The sequence below is a fragment of the Rhodotorula graminis genome (genome assembly GCF_001329695.1).
Source record: "Rhodotorula graminis WP1 unplaced genomic scaffold RHOBAscaffold_5, whole genome shotgun sequence".
NCBI lineage: Eukaryota > Fungi > Basidiomycota > Microbotryomycetes > Sporidiobolales > Sporidiobolaceae > Rhodotorula > Rhodotorula graminis.
In genome coordinates this window covers 345-15883 of record NW_017264932.1, presented here as the reverse complement: position 1 = coordinate 15883, position 15539 = coordinate 345, and the positions used below count along the sequence as shown (strand labels likewise).

Here is a 15539-nt window from a genome sequence, read left to right as displayed (position 1 = left end):
CGCCGCGCAGTGTACAGCTCGATAGCGTCGCCTTTTGCTCGGATATGTGGGCGGCTCGACGCCGGAGGACGTCGGAGCTGGACGTGCGCGTCCTCGCAGATGAGCGAGGTCCGCCTCGGACGGTGTCGACGACCACGGCCACGGTGCTCTCCCTCTCTCTCTACCTTCAGCCACTCTCGCGAGGGACGCAGGCGACGCGCCCCAGCATGAAGCTCCTCAGCCTGCGCTCGCTCGTCAACAAGGTCGACTCGCGCCCGGACCCGCCCAGCCCGCCGACCGCCTCGTCCTCGCGCCCTGCTTCAACCGGCCTGTCGGCTCAAGTCGCGTTCCCGTCGATCCAGCTGCGTCGTCAGAGGCCGGCCACGGCGCGTGCCCCCGTCCTCGCGACGAGTCACTGTGCGTCCCCTTTCGCCTCTCGCTCTCAGCGGCGGCGTCGAGTGTAGCTAACACTGGCTCTCGCCCGACACAGCCACGCCCATCGAGGTCGAGGGCACCCTCTTCGACACCCCTCTCGTGTCGAGCCCACGTGGCCGCAACCCGCACGCGGTCGCCGGCGCCCTCGCCAACAGCGCCGTCGACCAGCCGCCGCCCACCTCGATGCCCGTCCAACCGACTCGCTTCGGCTACGGCGAGGAGCCGTACTCGTTCAACGAGACGCCGTCGCTCAAGGTCAAGCCCTGGACTCGCCTGCTCAACTCGTCCCGCCGCTCTTTCCGCAAGCGCGACTCGAGCGCGAGCGTGCACGGCCCTCCTTCCTCGCCGAGCCCTGCGCCGCGCCCCTCGCTCTCGACGATCAAGGCCGCCCCCGTCCCCGCCACGTTCATCGGCACGACGAGCTCGACAAAGAGCGGCGGCCGTGCGAGCGCGCCCGCCTCTCCGGCCGCGACCTCCCGCTCTCTCGTCGTCAACAACTCGCTCCCGCCCGTCGACGGCTTCCCTCCCCGCCGCCTCGACGACCTCGTCCCGAACAAGCTCCCCTCCGTCGACGAGACGACGTCGGCCACGTCGCCTGCGCTCGTTCCGCCGCCCTCGCCGACACGTCGCCGCGCTCGTCGCCAGGCCGTCGTCGACGGGTCGCCGAGCGCCTCGGGAGGCTCGAGCGGCGCGGTCGGTCAAGGGAGCGGGCGCTCAACCGTCGACGGCTCGGCAGCCGGTGGTTCGGCCCCTGACGGCTCTGCGCTCGACGGGTCGGCGGGCGGCTCGGGCCTCGGCAGCTCGAGCAGCGGTCGTCGTCTCGACGGCTCGGCGGGCACGCACGACGGCTCCGTTCTCGGCGCCTCGGCGCTGGACGGCTCTGCCCTCGACGGCTCTGCGCTCGACAGGTCGGCGCTCGACGGCTCGGCGCTCGACGGCTCCGCCCTCGAGAGCTCGGGCAGCGGCCGCGCTCACGTCGACGGGTCGGCGAGCGGGCTTGACGGTACGGCCGACGGGAGCGCCAACGAGGTGGGGCGCGGCGGCGAGGGCGAGGGCGAGCGCTCAGACGCCGACGACTCGGACGCCGACTTCTCGGACTGGCGGCGGCGACCTGCTCCTTCCGGCCGCACGGTCGCCTCGCAGTCGCCGGCGCACCCGCAGGCTCGCGTCGTCCTCCTCGACAGCGAGGGCAGCACGAGCGCGATCGGCGGCGCCGGTGAGCGCGGCTCGTGGCCGCCGACGGGCTTGCCCTCGCGCTTCTCGGACTGGACGACGACGGGCACCGGCTCGTCGCGCTCGGCCGGCCAGTCGCTCGGAGGGCAGTCGCACGGCCTTCTGGCACCCGCTCCTGTGCCCGTCTCGCCCGGTGGCCCGAGGTTCGCGGCCCTCATCCTCCTCGCCGACGTCGCGGCGTCGTCCGTCTCGTTCGACCTCGGGCACATGTCGCGCGCCAAGGCGTTCGAGCTGAGGAACGCCGGGAGGAGGGCGAGCACGGGCTGAGGAACGTCGGCGGGGAGAGAGGAGCAAGAGGAGGAGGACGCGAGGAGAGCGAGTGCATGTGCGAGGACGACCGCGACGACCCTGATCACCTTACGCGCCCGCCGTCGATAGCTTGAGCTTGCAATGTACATAGCTTGGTCGCCGAGGCAAACAGAGAAGCGAGAGAGCGAGGAGACGAGAGAGGAGAAGCGAGTGCGAGAGAGAAGCAGAGTCGAGCGAGAAGGGCCGCGAGCGCTCGAGCCTCCCTTATGCTCGACCGGAAAAGTGCCATCGATTACGCACGCTCGTCGCAGCTGTACGAGTCCCGCCGCTCCTGCCCATCGAGCCTCCTGGTGCCCGTCTGCCCTCGTCGTCGTCCCCGACCACCTGGTCCGTTCCAAGCGTTCCTTCCCGCCCCCTGACCTCTCCTTCAACCGCGCGAACGATCACGCACCGAGGATCAACCTGAAGATGTCATTGAAGCTGAGTGGGAGGCAGTGCGAGTCAGTACGAGGGCCGCACGGACCTCCAGAGGACGATGAGGGGGAGGGAGGGCGCCGCCGACGCACATGTAGTACGAGTTGCCCTCGGGAATGAGGTGGAACGTCTGGGAAAACGAGAGAGGGTTCTGCTCGTCGCCGGTCTGCGAGAGAGGAGCAGGCGTGAGCGAGAGACGACGAGCAAGGAGGGAGGGAGAGGAGGACGCACGAGGAGCTGGCCGGTGACGAGGACGATCATGGACGCCTTGTCGGTCGCGGCGGGCTGTGCGTCCATCGTCGCGATCTGGTGCTGGATGGTCGTGAAGGGAAGGCTCTGCAGAGAGACGAGAGGTCAGGTCGAGGTGCGGCGGGACAGAGTCGACAGGGTACGACGGACGGCGAGCTTCTCGATGATGGCGGCGGTGCCCTGGAACTGCTGGGCCTCGAACGACAGCATCGAGTGGTCGCGCTGCACGGGCAAAGGAGGGCTCAGCGAGGCTTGGGCGGGGGAGAGCGAGAGGCGGTCGACGGACGTAGAGCGGCCCGAGGTTCTTGCGGTCGGCGTCGAACGCCTGGTAGTAGAAGTCGGTGAACTGCTTGGCGATGGCGTTGATGTCGGCCTGGAGAGGGTACAGCGAGTCAGAACCGTCCATCTCTCTCGCAACTCGCTCGGCTGCTCGACCGTCATCTCGAGGCACGGCGAGGCGAGATGCTCCGTGTGCACGCCCCGGCGTTGCCGCCCGTCCACCAGCCAGCCAGCCCTCAGCTGGCGCGCTCCTGGCGCTGTCCCGGCCGTCGTCGCTGCGTCGCGGGGTTGTTGGGCGAGAGGGAAGCGAGGGGAAGGGGACGAGGCGTGGGAGGGCGACGGCGGGACCGAACGCGTGCGGGCAAAGCTCGGCGGTTCGAGTGGACGAAGGTGAACAGAGTGCTCACCATGGTGAGTGGGCTCGAGCGAGTCGGGACGAGATGCGAGAGCAAGAGAGCGACACGGACGCGACGAGCTCATCGTCTGCTCTCGCCATCTCGCTGCTCTCGCTCTGCTTGATCCAGGACAGCGTCAACAGCCATGGCATCTGTCGTCGCACCCGCACCCACCGCCGCTGCACTCCCCGCAGGAGGCGGAGGCGCCAACCGGCGCGCGTTCCAGGTCCGTCCCCGTCTCGCTCTCTCGCTCGCTCGTGTCCCACAGCCACAGAGCTGCGAGGCTGACCACGGACACCATCCACAGGGCAATGAGAAGCCGATGGAGGTCCGCCTCAGCAACATGACGGCCGCCAAGGGTGAGCTCCCGCTCCCTCCTCCTCCCCCCCCTCGTCGCCCTCAGCTCTCGCCCGCCCAGTCAGGAGCTGACCCTCGCCTGTGTGCATCCGCAGCCGTCGCCGATGCCGTCAGGACTTCTCTCGGTCCGCGCGGCATGGACAAGATGATCCAGACCGCCCAGGGCGAGGTCATCATCACCAACGACGGCGCGACCATCCTCAAGCACATGTCGGTCCTCCACCCGGCTGCCCGCATGGTCCGTCTGCGCCTCTACGCACCCTCCTCTCGATCAAGCCGAACCTGAAGCGACCCTGACCTCGCACCCTCCCCAGCTCGTCGACCTCTCGGCCGCGCAGGACATCGAGGCGGGAGACGGCACCACGTCGGTCGTCGTCCTCGCCGGCTCGCTCCTCGGCGCCGCCGAAAAGCTCCTCAACAAGGGCATCCACCCGACCATCATCGCCGAGTCGTTCACCCGCGCCGCCGCCAAGGTCGTCGAGTACCTCACCGAGATGGCCCTCCCCGTCGACCTGAGCGACCGCGACAACCTCCTGCGCGCCGCGACGACGTCGCTGTCGTCCAAGATCGTGTCGCAGTACTCGTCCATCCTCGCTCCGATCGCCGTCGACTCGGTCCTGCGCCTCGTCAACAACGAGAGCGACAACGTCGACTTGCGCGACATCCGCCTCGTCAAGAAGGTCGGCGGCACCATCGACGACACCGAGCTCATGGACGGCGTCCTCCTGCACCAGAACGTCATCACGTCGGCCGGTGGCCCGACGCGCGTCGAGAAGGCCAAGATCGGCATCATCCAGTTCCAGCTTTCGCCGCCCAAGCCCGACGTGCGTCCCTCGTCCCCTCCTCCCTCCTCCCTCCTTCTCGAGACTCGGAACGCGAGCACGTGGTCCTGACTCTCGGCCCTCGCGCGTCCAACCGGAACAGATGGACAACCAGATCGTCGTCAACGACTACCGCCAGATGGACAAGATCCTCAAGGAGGAGCGCCTGTACATCCTCAACCTGTGCAAGGCCATCAAGAAGTCGGGCTGCAACGTCCTCCTCATCCAGAAGTCGATCCTGCGCGACGCTGTCAACGAGCTCGCGCTCGCGTACCTGCAGAAGCTCAAGATCCTCGCCATCAAGGACGTCGAGCGGGACGAGATCGAGTTCCTCAGCCGCGCCCTCGGCTGCAAGCCCATCTCGGACGTCGAGCAGATGACGGCCGACAAGCTCGGCGAGGCCGACCTCGTCGAGGAGACGAGCAAGAACGGCGCCAAGTTCGTCAAGGTGTCGGGCGTCCACAAGCCGTCGGGCAAGACGGTCAGCGTCCTGTGCACGGGCGCCAACGGCCTCATCCTCGAGGAGTCGGAGCGCTCGCTCCACGACGCCCTCTGTGTCGTCCGCTGCCTCGTCAAGAAGCGGTGCGTCGTCGCCTTTCTCTTTCTGCCCTCACGGGCCGGGTCCCGCGGGCCTCGTTCGCGGCGGCGAGCGTGCGGGCCTGTCGCCTCAAGCCCACGTCTGACATCCACACCTGCCCTGCACCTGCAGCTTCCTCATCGTCGGCGGTGGCGCCCCCGAGGTCGAGTGCTCGCTCAAGTTGTCCGAGTACGCGCGCACGCTCAAGGGCCCCGACGCCTACTGCACCGAGGCGTTCGCCGATGCGCTCTCGGTCGTGCCGACGACGCTCGCCGAGAACTCGGGCCTGAACCCGATCCTGCTCCTCACCGAGCTGAGGAACCGGCACGCCAAGGGCGAGAAGACGGCGGGCATCGTACGTCCTCCTCTCCCCTCCTCGTCGTCGGGTCCAAGTCGAACGAGTCACTGACTCGCACCCCCTGCAGAACGTGCGCAAGGGTGTCGTGTCGGACCTGTCGGGCGAGAGCGTCCTCCAGCCGTTGCTCGTGTCGAGCAGCGCCATCGAGCTCGCGACCGAGACGGTCGGCTTGCTACTCAGGATCGGTGCGTCCCCTTTCTCTACTCCTCTTGCGCCCATGTCGTCGGGACTAGCGGCGAACGCCGCGCCCGCGCTCGTGCGCGTGGATCTGCAGCCAGTCGTGCGGCAGTCGGCGCGACCATGTACTGACGGTGCCCCCACTCCTTCCCTCGCACCCTCGCAGACGACTACCACCCTACGTGAGCACCCTCCTTCCACCCCTGCCCTGGCCTCGGACCCTCTTCGAGGCGCCACTACTCCTGTTGGCGGCAGCCCTCCTGACCCACTCTTTGTGCGCGCGCAGACGGTGATTGGCGTCCGTTCGACCTCGAAGCATGAAGAACGAGTGTGTAGACCGCTGCACTGTACGATACGCAAGCAAACCCGCTTTCCTTCCGTGTTCTCGGAGACGGCGGCAGCGCCGAATGCGAGGAGAGTCGAAAGCGTTCTTGAAGCTGCCGACTCTGCTCTCGTTCGGGCCTGAGAGAGGTCGTACATGCACCAGCACCTGCCTCGCTGGCCCACGAGAGGCTGCAGCGAGCGCGAGTCGCTCGCCGTGGTTGTCGCGTGTCGAGCGAGCTGGCGAAGCGGTCCCGCTCTCCTCACCAACCTCGCGCTCTTGCCTGCAGAGTCGCAACCCGTCAAGCACACCCGTCTGCGCAATCGACACGCGCCTGAACACCCACAGCGACCGCCGCTGTTGCCGAGCCACCTCCCACCTCACCCCCTCTCCTCCGCCTGTGCCCCTCTCGTTTCGCCCTCTCAGCGCCAGTTGATACACGGGCCAGCCAGTCAGCCTCTCTTCAGAACTCTACACGGTGCGTCCACCCTCCTCTTTCTCCTCTGGTATCGTGCGAGGAGGACGCGGGCCTTGATCGGCTTCCGGCTTGATCGGGGGCTCTGCATCGTTCGCGGCGGCATGGGGCGAGGCAAAGGCGCTCCCATTCACCGTTGGACAGCTGGACGGCATGCTGGGGCCTTAGCGGCTGACCTTGAGCGAGATTGGAGGGTGTGACGACGCAGGACGAGGTGGAGCTTCCGGCCGTGCGGCGTTCTGGCGCGCAGCTGGGCCAGAGACGACGTGCACAGCCGTCGCAGCCTGACGGGCCAGGACCTGCGCTGCCACCGTGCCGCACACTGCCCGGCCTGGTCGTCCACCCGTGCCCACCTCGCGGCGACTTGTCCTCGAACAGCAGCTCCTCGCGGCGCATCCTCGAGCAGCGGACCAGATGTACCAGAGCCTTTTACTGACAGCCCTCCCGAATCCGCAGACTTGACGACTCGACCTCGCCACCATCATGGACAAGCAGTTGATCAACACGGTCAACCGGCTCCAGGACGCGTTCGCCCAGAGCGGCCTCTCGAGCGCGCCTATCGACCTGCCCCAGATCGCTGTCATCGGCTCGCAGAGCTCGTGAGTCGCCGCCGCCGTCATGTTCGGGCCCGCATTCGCCGCGAGAAGTCGTCGCTGACCCTCGTCCTCCTTGCCCCCCTTCCTGCGCGCAGCGGCAAGTCGTCGGTCCTCGAGGTGAGCTCCTCTTTCCGCACTTGTCACCGCACGCCCCTCGAGCCGCTACTGACTCACTGCGGCCCCGCAGAACATTGTCGGTCGCGACTTCTTGCCGCGAGGAAGTGCGTCCCAGCTTTCCCCTCGGTGCTGCCTTGACACCCTCACGCCGACCTGACTCGCGCGTTCCCTGCAGCCGGTATCGTCACTCGTCGTCCTCTCGTCCTCCAGCTCATCAACCGGCCGGCGGCCCCAAAGGCCAACGGCGATGGTGCGTCTCGCGTCCCCCTCTCTCCCTCGCATTCTCGGCACGACCCTGACCCACTCTATCGCCCACCCGCAGCCAAGGAGGAAGGCACGCAGCCGACGTCGGACAAGGCGAGCAACGCTGACGAGTGGGCCGAGTTCGTGCGTCGTGCTCTCCCTGCGCTCGAACGTTCCCTCCCGAGCCGACGACCTGACGCCGCCGCTTCCCCCCGCGCAGCTCCACCGCCCCGGCGAGAAGTTCTTCGACTTCAACAAGGTGCGCGACGAGATCGTCGCCGACACGGACCTCAAGACGGGCAAGAACGCCGGCATCTCGCCGCTCCCGATCGGCCTGCGCATCTTCTCGCCGCACGTCCTCACCCTCACCCTCGTCGACCTGCCCGGCCTCACCAAGGTGCCCGTCGGCGACCAGCCCCGCGACATCGAGGTCCAGATCCGCAACATGCTCCTCAAGTTCATCCAGAAGCCCAACTCGATCATCCTCGCCGTCACGGCCGCCAACACGGACCTGGCCAACTCGGACGGCCTCCAGCTCGCGCGCGCGGTCGACCCCGAGGGCCTGCGCACGATCGGCGTCCTCACCAAGGTCGACCTCATGGACACGGGCACCGACGTCGTCGACATCCTCGCCGGGCGCATCATCCCCCTGCGCCTCGGCTACGTCCCCGTCGTCAACCGCGGTCAGCGCGACATCGACAACAAGCGCCCGATCGCGGCCGCCCTCGAGCACGAGCGCGAGTTCTTCGAGAACCACCCGAGCTACCGGTCCAAGGCGTCGTACTGCGGCACGCCGTACCTCACGCGCCGGCTCAACACGATCCTGATGCACCACATCAAGGCGACGCTGCCCGACATCAAGGCCAAGATCTCGGCCAACCTCGCCAAGTACGAGGCCGAGCTCGCGTCGCTCGGCGGGCCGCAGGGCGGCACCGACGGCAGCAGCGTCATCCTCGGCATCATCACCGAGTTCTGCGGCGACTTCCGCACCGCCATCGACGGCAGCTCGTCGGACCTGGCGCTCAACGAGCTGTCGGGCGGCGCGCGCATCTCGTTCGTCTTCCACGAGCTCTTCTCGAACGGCGTCAAGAGCCTGGACCCGTTCGACCACGTCAAGGACGCCGACATCCGCACGATCCTGTACAACTCGTCGGGCTCGTCGCCGGCCCTGTTTGTCGGCACGACGGCGTTCGAGGTCATCATCAAGCAGCAGATCAAGCGCATCGAGGAGCCGGCGCTCAAGTGCGCGTCGCTCGTCTACGACGAGCTCATGCGGATACTCGCGCAGCTCCTCAACAAGAACGCGACGTTCAAGCGGTACCCGGGCCTGCGCGACCGGTTCTACGCCACCGTCCAGGCCTTCTTCCGCAACCGCATGGTGCCGACCAACAAGCTCGTCCAGGACCTCGTCTCGATGGAGTCGACCTACATCAACACGGGCCACCCGGACTTTATCTCGGGCCACAAGGCCATGGCCATCGTGTCGGACCGCATGGCGGCGGCCAAGCCGCAGCCGGGCGCGGCCGGCCAGTCGGGCGCGGTCGACCCCAAGACGGGCAAGCTCATCCCGGGCGCGCTCAACAACGGCAAGGACCTCGACGTCGACCTCAAGCAGCGCGAGGAGGGCTTCTTTGGCTCGTTCTGGCCCGGCGGGCGCAAGAACCAGCAGCTGTCGCAGAAGAAGGGCGCGGCCGCCATGGAGGCGCCGCCGCAGGCGCTGCGGGCGTCCGGCACGCTGTCGGAGCGCGAGAGCATGGAGACCGAGGTCATCAAGCTCCTCATCTCGAGCTACTTTGCCCTGTCCAAGCGCACCCTCATCGACATGGTGCCCAAAGGTGCGTCCCCCCCTCCTCTCTTCCACTTCCTCTTCCTCTCGATCGAGCGGGCCCTGACTCTCGCCTGCGCCTTTCTCTCTCGTGCCTGCCCGCAGCCATCATGCTCAACCTCGTCTTCCACGCCAAGGACACGATGCAGCGCGAGCTCCTCGCCGAGCTGTACAAGACGGACCTGATCGACGAGATGCTCAAGGAGTCGGACAGCGTCGTGCAGCGCCGCAAGGAGTGCGTCAAGATGGTGCAGGCGCTCAACGCGGCCGAGGGCATCGTCGCGAGCGTCGGCAACTGAGCGGGTGGCGGTGGTGGTCGTCGTTGTCGTTCTCCTCGTCCCCTTGTCCCGGCGTCTCTCCTCCCCCTTGCCCCCCCCATGTGCCAGTGCGCTGTCTTGCCTCCGTATCACTCTCTGCCTTCTCCCTCGTTGCAAATCTCGACATGTTAGACGTGCTTGATGCGACGCGAGAGAGCCTGTTTGAAAACCTGAGACCCGGGGGAACGACGACGAGGAGGAGGTCGGAGAAAGCAGCCTCCCGCACCTCTCACCGCCTCGCTTGCCGCCGCCTTGCGTGTCAGAGTACACCTGCGCAGCGCAGCTACCGCCTCGTCCCTCCTGCGCCCCGCCTGCGCCTCGCCGACGCGCCCCTCGCAGCCGCCCCTTTCCTCCTCGACACCTCCCACCGTCGCCCGAGTCGCCCTCGACTCACACGCCTCCGTTCGATGAGCGGCGACCTGCGTTAGATGCCGACCAAACGTACCACGACCGCCGTCTACGCCTCGCCCGCCCGCCGGCCCATCCTGCGCGCGCGCAAGCGCCTCAAGACGGGCTCGTCGTCGCTCGCCCACCGCCTCGACTCGGACGGCGACGACCACGACGCGCCAGAGCGCACCGACTCGGACTACGAGGACCTCGTCGAGTACGACCGCGACCAGGACACGCGTCCCGCGAGCTCGCGCCGGCGCGGCAGGAGGTCCGCCCCGTCCGGCTCGACGCCAGCGGCGGGGAGCGGGGCCAGCTCTCGCGCGGCCAGCACCCGGCGCAACTCGCACGCTGCGCTCGCCGGCAGTGCCGCAGGCCCAGCAGGGCCCTCGCGCGCGCGCAGCACCGCGGCCCGCTCGCGCACGGAGGACGCCTCGTCGGCCGTCGTTCAACACTCGCGCTCGCGCGCCGCCGCTCGCGCTCCGCAACCTCTGAGCCCGCTCCCGGTCAACCACTCGGTCGAGCGTCAGCAACCTGTCGGGCGTTCCGTCAAGGGCAAGGAGCGCGCCGCCGACGACGGCGACGCTGACATGCTGCCCGTCGAGACGACCGCGGCGAGGCGCACGAGCGCGCCGCCTCCCCAACCCGGCGCCGGCCGCGTCACGAGACGCACGAGCAGCAGTGGCAGCGGCGGGAATGACGCCCCGCTGCGCCGCAGCCGTCGAGCGAGCTGGGCGACGACCGAGGGCGGGAGCGAGGACGAGCAGGAGGGCAACAGCGACGACGACGCGCACGGCGGCGGCAGCAGGAGTGCAGCACCTCGGTCGAGTCGGTTGCGCAGAAGGAGGGCGGCTCTCGAGGACATCAGCGATGCGGGCGAGGCGGCAGACGAGGAGGCCGGCGACGAGAAGTCGCCCGACGCGTCCGATGCGGCCGACGGCAACGGTGCGTCCTCTTCATCCACCGCCTCCACCGCCTCCACCGTCCCTAAGCGTGTACTGACAGTCTCGAGCGATGTATCGCAGACGTCGACACGAAGCTGCACGAGTGGGACGCCCACCATCTCGAAGCGCTCCTCAAGAGCGAGCTCGTCGACCTGTACCACCTCGCCCGTCCTGCATCATCGTCGTCGCACGCCGTCCCCCGCACCAAGGCCGAGCTCGCGCAGGCCATCGTCGAGGCGCGGTACCACTCGCACTCGTCGGGCTCGAACGACGAGGACGCCGGCGATGCAGACGGCGCCGACTCGCCGCACCCGCGCACGTCGCACGAGGGCAGCCCTGCCGACAAGGCGCTCGGTACTCGCCGCAGCCGGGCTCCGCGTCGCCGCATCGTCCTCCGCCGGAGCGGCGTGCGCGGCCAAGAGCCGACGCCGCCGCCTTCGGACGACTCGCGCGACGGCGACGCCTCGTCCGGCTCGACCTCGACTGGCTCGGCCTCGGGCGACGACACCGAGATCGACGAGTCGGGCCCGTCGTCGAGTACCGCACCAGGCGCGTCGACCCGCATGACCCGCCGCGCGAGCCAGGTCGAGATGCCGCCTCCTGCGCTCCCTCCTGCCGGCGCCAAGCGCAACATGCGCACGCGCTCGAGCATGCCTGGACCTGGGCTCTCGGGCTCGCCTCGCGCCAAGAGCGCGCGCGAGCTCGCGCTCGCCGTCGACCCGGACGGCGAGGGCGGCACGGGCGCCACGCCGGTCGCGCACCGCACGAGGCACCATGGCCACGTTGCGCACCCGCCGCCGCAGTCGCCGCAGCACCAGCGCACCGCCTTGCAGCTCGCGTCCGGGTCGCCGAGGCCACTCCGGGCGGCCAAGCGTCGCGCCGTCGCCAGGCTCGCCGACGCCGACGGCGCCGCGACCGACAGCGACGAGGACGAGGACGAGGAGATGGTCGACGACGCCGACTCGGGCTCGGGCCCGGGCTCCGACTCGCACGACGCGTCGCACTCGGTCGAGCCTCGCCGCCCGACCCACAAGGTCGGCGGGGCGAGCGGCAGGCGCCGCCCGTCCCGCACGGCCAAGCAGGTCGAGACGCCGCCGTCCGATGCCGACGAGGAGAGCGGAGGCGAGGCGGAGCGCGGGGCCGACGTCGGGCAGGAGGAGGAGCGCTTCGAGGCCAAGAGCCACCTCCGCCAGGCGGGCTCGCCGAGGAAGAGCGGCGGGCGCCTCGTCAAGCTGCGCACGACGGCCGAGGCGGACGAGGACGAGCAGATGGACGAGGCTGGGTCTGGCGAGGAGGACGGCGACACGACCGTCTTAGACGAGGCTGCGGAGGAGGACGGCCAGAGTGCGTCCGACTTTCTCTCTGCCAGGCCCGCCTCGCCCGCCCCCTCTGACTCGTTCACGCGCACTGCAGACGACGACGGCGTCGATCTCGCGCAAGCCACGTCGACCTCGCTCATGCGGTACAAGAAGGACGACCTCGTCCGCCTGTCCAAGGAGCGCGACCTGCTCGACGACGAGAACCGCAACAAGGGGCAGCTCGTCGAAGCTCTCATGTACTGGGTACGCTCCTCTTTCTCGCTCTCTCTGCCACGAACGTCCCGTCGACAGCCCTCCGACGCCGTACCCTGCAGCGCGACAACCAGGCGACCGAGGTGTCGTCGCCCGTTTCCTCGCCTCTCTCGTCCAGCTCGACCATCTCGAACCTGTCGACCCAGACGGCCCGCAACGAGACCAAGACGCAGGCCTTGCGAGGTCTCGAGCACGCCTCGGCACGCACGGCCGCCGGCACCACGCCCCTCCTCATGCGCCCCGAGCACCTCGCGAGCCCGAACAAGCCGCAGTCGGCCCAGCACTCGAAGGAGAACGAGCAGCAGGAGGACGTCAACGCGCTCGACCTCGAGAGCCTGCAGCTGCGCGACAAGGAGATCCAGCCTGAGGAGCTCACCAAGCTCGAGCTCGTCGGCTCGGGCGGGTTCAAGGTGCGTCCCCTCCTCCTCTTTCTCCTTCGTCCCCCTCTTCGAGAACCTTGACCGACTCTCTCGTCGGCCTGCAGGACGTGTTCAAGGGCATGCTCGACGGCCGCACCATCGCCATCTGCGACATTCGCGGCCACTTGACCGACATGGACATCAAGGAGCTCGGTCTCTTGCGCGACCTGCGGCACCGCAACATCGTCAAGTTTATCGGCGTCTCGATCCCCAAGCAGCCGTCGGCGGTCCCCGTCATGATCGTCACCGAGCTGTGCGCCAACGGCGACCTGTTCGACTACCTGCGCAAGGTGCCGGCGCCGCCGTTCTCGGCCATGCTCGACCTCATGCTCGGCATCGCGCGCGGCATCGAGTACCTGCACAAGCGCAAGCCGACCATCATCCACCGCGACATCAAGTCGAGCAACGTCCTCATCACGGGCGACGGCGTGCCCAAGATTGCCGACTTTGGCCTCGCGCGCATCAAGACGTCGACCAAGTCGATGATGCGCTCCCTCGTGGGCACCGTCAACTGGCAGGCGCCCGAGTTGTGGAGCCCGCACCCACGGTACAACGAGAAGGTCGACGTGTACTCGGTCGGCCTCGTCTTCTGGGAGATCCTCCAGTGGCGCCAGCCAGTCAAACGCTACCCGTTCGAGGGCCAAAACGAGCACGTGCGTCCTCGCTCTGTCTCTGTCTCTCTTTCTCTCTCTCGCGCTCGCCCTCGTCAAGCCCGAGCCGTCGCTGAACTCGCCGAGTGCGCGCAGGCCATCTACCACGATGTCGGCGCCAAGCAGCTACGTCCTCCCGCCGGCCCGCTTCGCCGCCAGTGGGGCAGCGAGATCATCGACCTCATGACCGAGATGTGGGACCAGGACCCGACGTTGCGGCCGTCGATGGGCAAGGTCGTCGCCGAGGTGCAGCGCCTCGTCGCGGCCGAGAAGGCCAAGGAGCGTGCGGCAAAGCGCGCCGCGCAGTGACGGCGCCGGGTCGCGCTCTCTCGTCTCCCCTCTCTCCTCCTCCTACCTGCCGCCTCGCCGCCGTCGTCGCCGAGCCTGTTATAGCGCGTCCTCTCCTCGCCATCGTCGTATTCTTTCCGCCAGTCCGGCTCGCCTTTGCCCTCTTCTCCTCTGTTCCCTGCATTCCTTCCGCAGAGCCCCCACTGTCGTTCCCGTTGCAATGTGTTTCTCTCTCGTCTTCACGCGCTTGAGAGCATGGTCGAGGATCGAAGAGGGCGGTTCACGAAAAGCCGAGCCTCTCGACGGGCAGGGACAGGCTAGGGCACGCCGCCTCGTTGCAGCTCGTGTACACTCGACTCAACCTCCGTCGCTGTACGCGCGCCGGGAGAGCCCTCGCTCGCCGCACTCGGACCCTCGGCCGCCCGACTCGAGCTGTCCCTCGCCGCTTCCTCGCTCGTGCGAGCGCATCTCGCCCGAGCTTGAGCCTCCACACCTCGATGCCGTCCCAGTCGGCCTCGTCGTCCCACGCGAGAGTGCCGCGTCGGCCTCGGGCCGCTCGACGAGGCGCTTGAGGCGGGCGTGGTCGACGCGGGCCAGCTTGAAGCCGTGGACGTCGCGTGCGGCGGCGAGGAACGAGTCGACGAGGAGCGGGTCGCGGCGCTCGAGAGCGAGGTAGACGGGTGCGGGGGACGAGGCCGGGCGGCCGAGGAGAGACAGGCGGGCGAGGGTGCGCAGGAGGGGGGCCGAGAGCGAGGGGTCGTACACGGTGTCGGCGGTCGTCACGAGGTCGAACGGCGGGGCGTGCGGCGCGGGAGGAAAGTCGAGGGTCGAGTCGAGCCAGTCGAGCGGAGCGGCGACGAGCGTGCCGGCGAGGGACGAGGCCGACGAGGACGAGCAGTTTGTGCCGAGGACGCCGTCGACGAGGGCGGGCAGGTCGGTCGCGAGGGTGTGGTACCCGAGGGCGGCGAGCGAGAGTGCGACGAGACCGGTGCCGCTGCCAAGGTCGACCGCGCGCTGTGTTGAGCGACTCGCCGAGGTGGACGAGGTCGACAGGAGGTCGGCGAGGTACACGGCGAGGACCTGGGCTCCGAGCCACACGGTGCGCCCGGTCGAGTCGGCGAGGCTGTTGTCCTGCTCGACGGTGACCGTGTGCTGGCCTGGCAGGACGTAGTCGAGCACGAGCTGGTCCTTGGTCGCGTGAGCGGGCGAGTTGCGACTGGGCATGGGCTCGACGCGACGGCGCGGCTGGGTGCGGTCGAGTAGGAGTGGATGGTGCAGGACAGTTGCTCGCAGGCTCTGGCCCACTCGTTCGCTCGCAGGCGGCAGCGGCGGTCGTCGGAGAGGAGCCAGCATCGTCCTCCCCCGGCTCTCGCACCACCGCACCCCTCGCGCTCACTTGCTGAGCTTGACGAGCCTTTGCTGCTCGACTGGCGTGCTGCCGGGACCCTCTGAGCCCGCTCGCCACGCCCTGCGACCTGCCGCCGTCGCGTTCTCGTCCTCATCGCTCCTCGTCCAACCCATCCCATCAGCAGCACCCCGCCCTCGCCCAGCCGCCGTGCGCAGTGGTGCAGCAGCTCCTCTTTCAGTGCACGGCCCGCCAGACGCGCCCGCCGCTCAAGCTGCAGCTCCACGAGGTAGCTTGACCGTCTCCTCCCCTCCCCCCCTCCGCCTTGGCCCGCTCGCGGGCAGTTCGAGCTTGTTGCGGACCGGGTCTGACTGCGCCTTGCCCTTCTCGTCTCGCAGACTCGCCGCCGTCTTGCCCGCATGCCGGGCGACTGTCCTTCTCGCGCTCCCCTTCCCTC

At 68.7% G+C, this 15539-nt stretch overlaps 5 protein-coding genes across 5 annotated transcripts; 4 read left to right on the top strand and 1 right to left on the bottom strand.

The window, feature by feature from the left end:
• Positions 1–206: 206 nt before the first annotated feature.
• Positions 207–1914, top strand: RHOBADRAFT_43034 (uncharacterized protein; the record flags this gene model as incomplete). Its single annotated transcript, XM_018414157.1, has 2 exons — positions 207–396; positions 470–1914. 2 exons carry the CDS (start codon positions 207–209, stop codon positions 1912–1914), a joined length of 1635 nt encoding a protein of 544 aa, XP_018271660.1.
• A 254-nt stretch (positions 1915–2168) lies between these two features.
• RHOBADRAFT_64795 (uncharacterized protein) lies at positions 2169–3339 on the bottom strand. Its single transcript, XM_018418583.1, has 6 exons — positions 3306–3339; positions 2906–2992; positions 2770–2841; positions 2602–2706; positions 2463–2536; positions 2169–2376 (listed from the first exon to the last, which is right to left on the bottom strand). The coding sequence occupies exons 1-6, from the start codon at positions 3306–3308 to the stop codon at positions 2340–2342; spliced, it is 378 nt and encodes a 125-aa protein (XP_018271659.1). The 5' UTR covers positions 3309–3339; the 3' UTR covers positions 2169–2339.
• Positions 3340–3438: 99 nt separating this feature from the next.
• Positions 3439–5965, top strand: RHOBADRAFT_52660 (uncharacterized protein; the record flags this gene model as incomplete). Its single annotated transcript, XM_018416446.1, has 9 exons — positions 3439–3519; positions 3601–3652; positions 3746–3888; positions 3965–4474; positions 4575–5053; positions 5181–5403; positions 5474–5591; positions 5750–5765; positions 5870–5965. The coding sequence occupies 9 exons, from the start codon at positions 3439–3441 to the stop codon at positions 5874–5876; spliced, it is 1629 nt and encodes a 542-aa protein (XP_018271658.1). The 3' UTR covers positions 5877–5965.
• A 248-nt stretch (positions 5966–6213) lies between these two features.
• RHOBADRAFT_25773 (uncharacterized protein) lies at positions 6214–9615 on the top strand. Its single transcript, XM_018412713.1, has 8 exons — positions 6214–6383; positions 6837–6979; positions 7072–7093; positions 7164–7197; positions 7269–7343; positions 7416–7480; positions 7557–9171; positions 9267–9615. The coding sequence occupies exons 2-8, from the start codon at positions 6864–6866 to the stop codon at positions 9458–9460; spliced, it is 2121 nt and encodes a 706-aa protein (XP_018271657.1). The 5' UTR covers positions 6214–6383; positions 6837–6863; the 3' UTR covers positions 9461–9615.
• A 2998-nt stretch (positions 9616–12613) lies between these two features.
• Positions 12614–13758, top strand: RHOBADRAFT_14012 (uncharacterized protein; the record flags this gene model as incomplete). Its single annotated transcript, XM_018412174.1, has 2 exons — positions 12614–12790; positions 12865–13758. The coding sequence occupies 2 exons, from the start codon at positions 12614–12616 to the stop codon at positions 13756–13758; spliced, it is 1071 nt and encodes a 356-aa protein (XP_018271656.1).
• Between the last annotated feature and the right edge of the window lie 1781 nt (positions 13759–15539).

Excerpts from the sequence above, each read along its gene's own strand:
- RHOBADRAFT_64795 (XM_018418583.1), bottom strand. Across the intron at positions 2,842-2,905 it reads AGAACCTCGGGCCGCTCTAC|CGCGACCACTCGATGCTGTC; the intron begins GTCCGTCGACCG and ends TTGCCCGTGCAG. Across the intron at positions 2,377-2,462 it reads GAGGGCAACTCGTACTACAT|CTTCAATGACATCTTCAGGT; the intron begins GTGCGTCGGCGG and ends CCTCCCACTCAG.
- RHOBADRAFT_25773 (XM_018412713.1), top strand. The coding sequence starts at position 6,864 with ATGGACAAGCAGTTGATCAACACGGTCAACCGGCTCCAGGACGCGTTC. Across the intron at positions 7,198-7,268 it reads CGACTTCTTGCCGCGAGGAA|CCGGTATCGTCACTCGTCGT; the intron begins GTGCGTCCCAGC and ends CGTTCCCTGCAG. Across the intron at positions 9,172-9,266 it reads CATCGACATGGTGCCCAAAG|CCATCATGCTCAACCTCGTC; the intron begins GTGCGTCCCCCC and ends GCCTGCCCGCAG.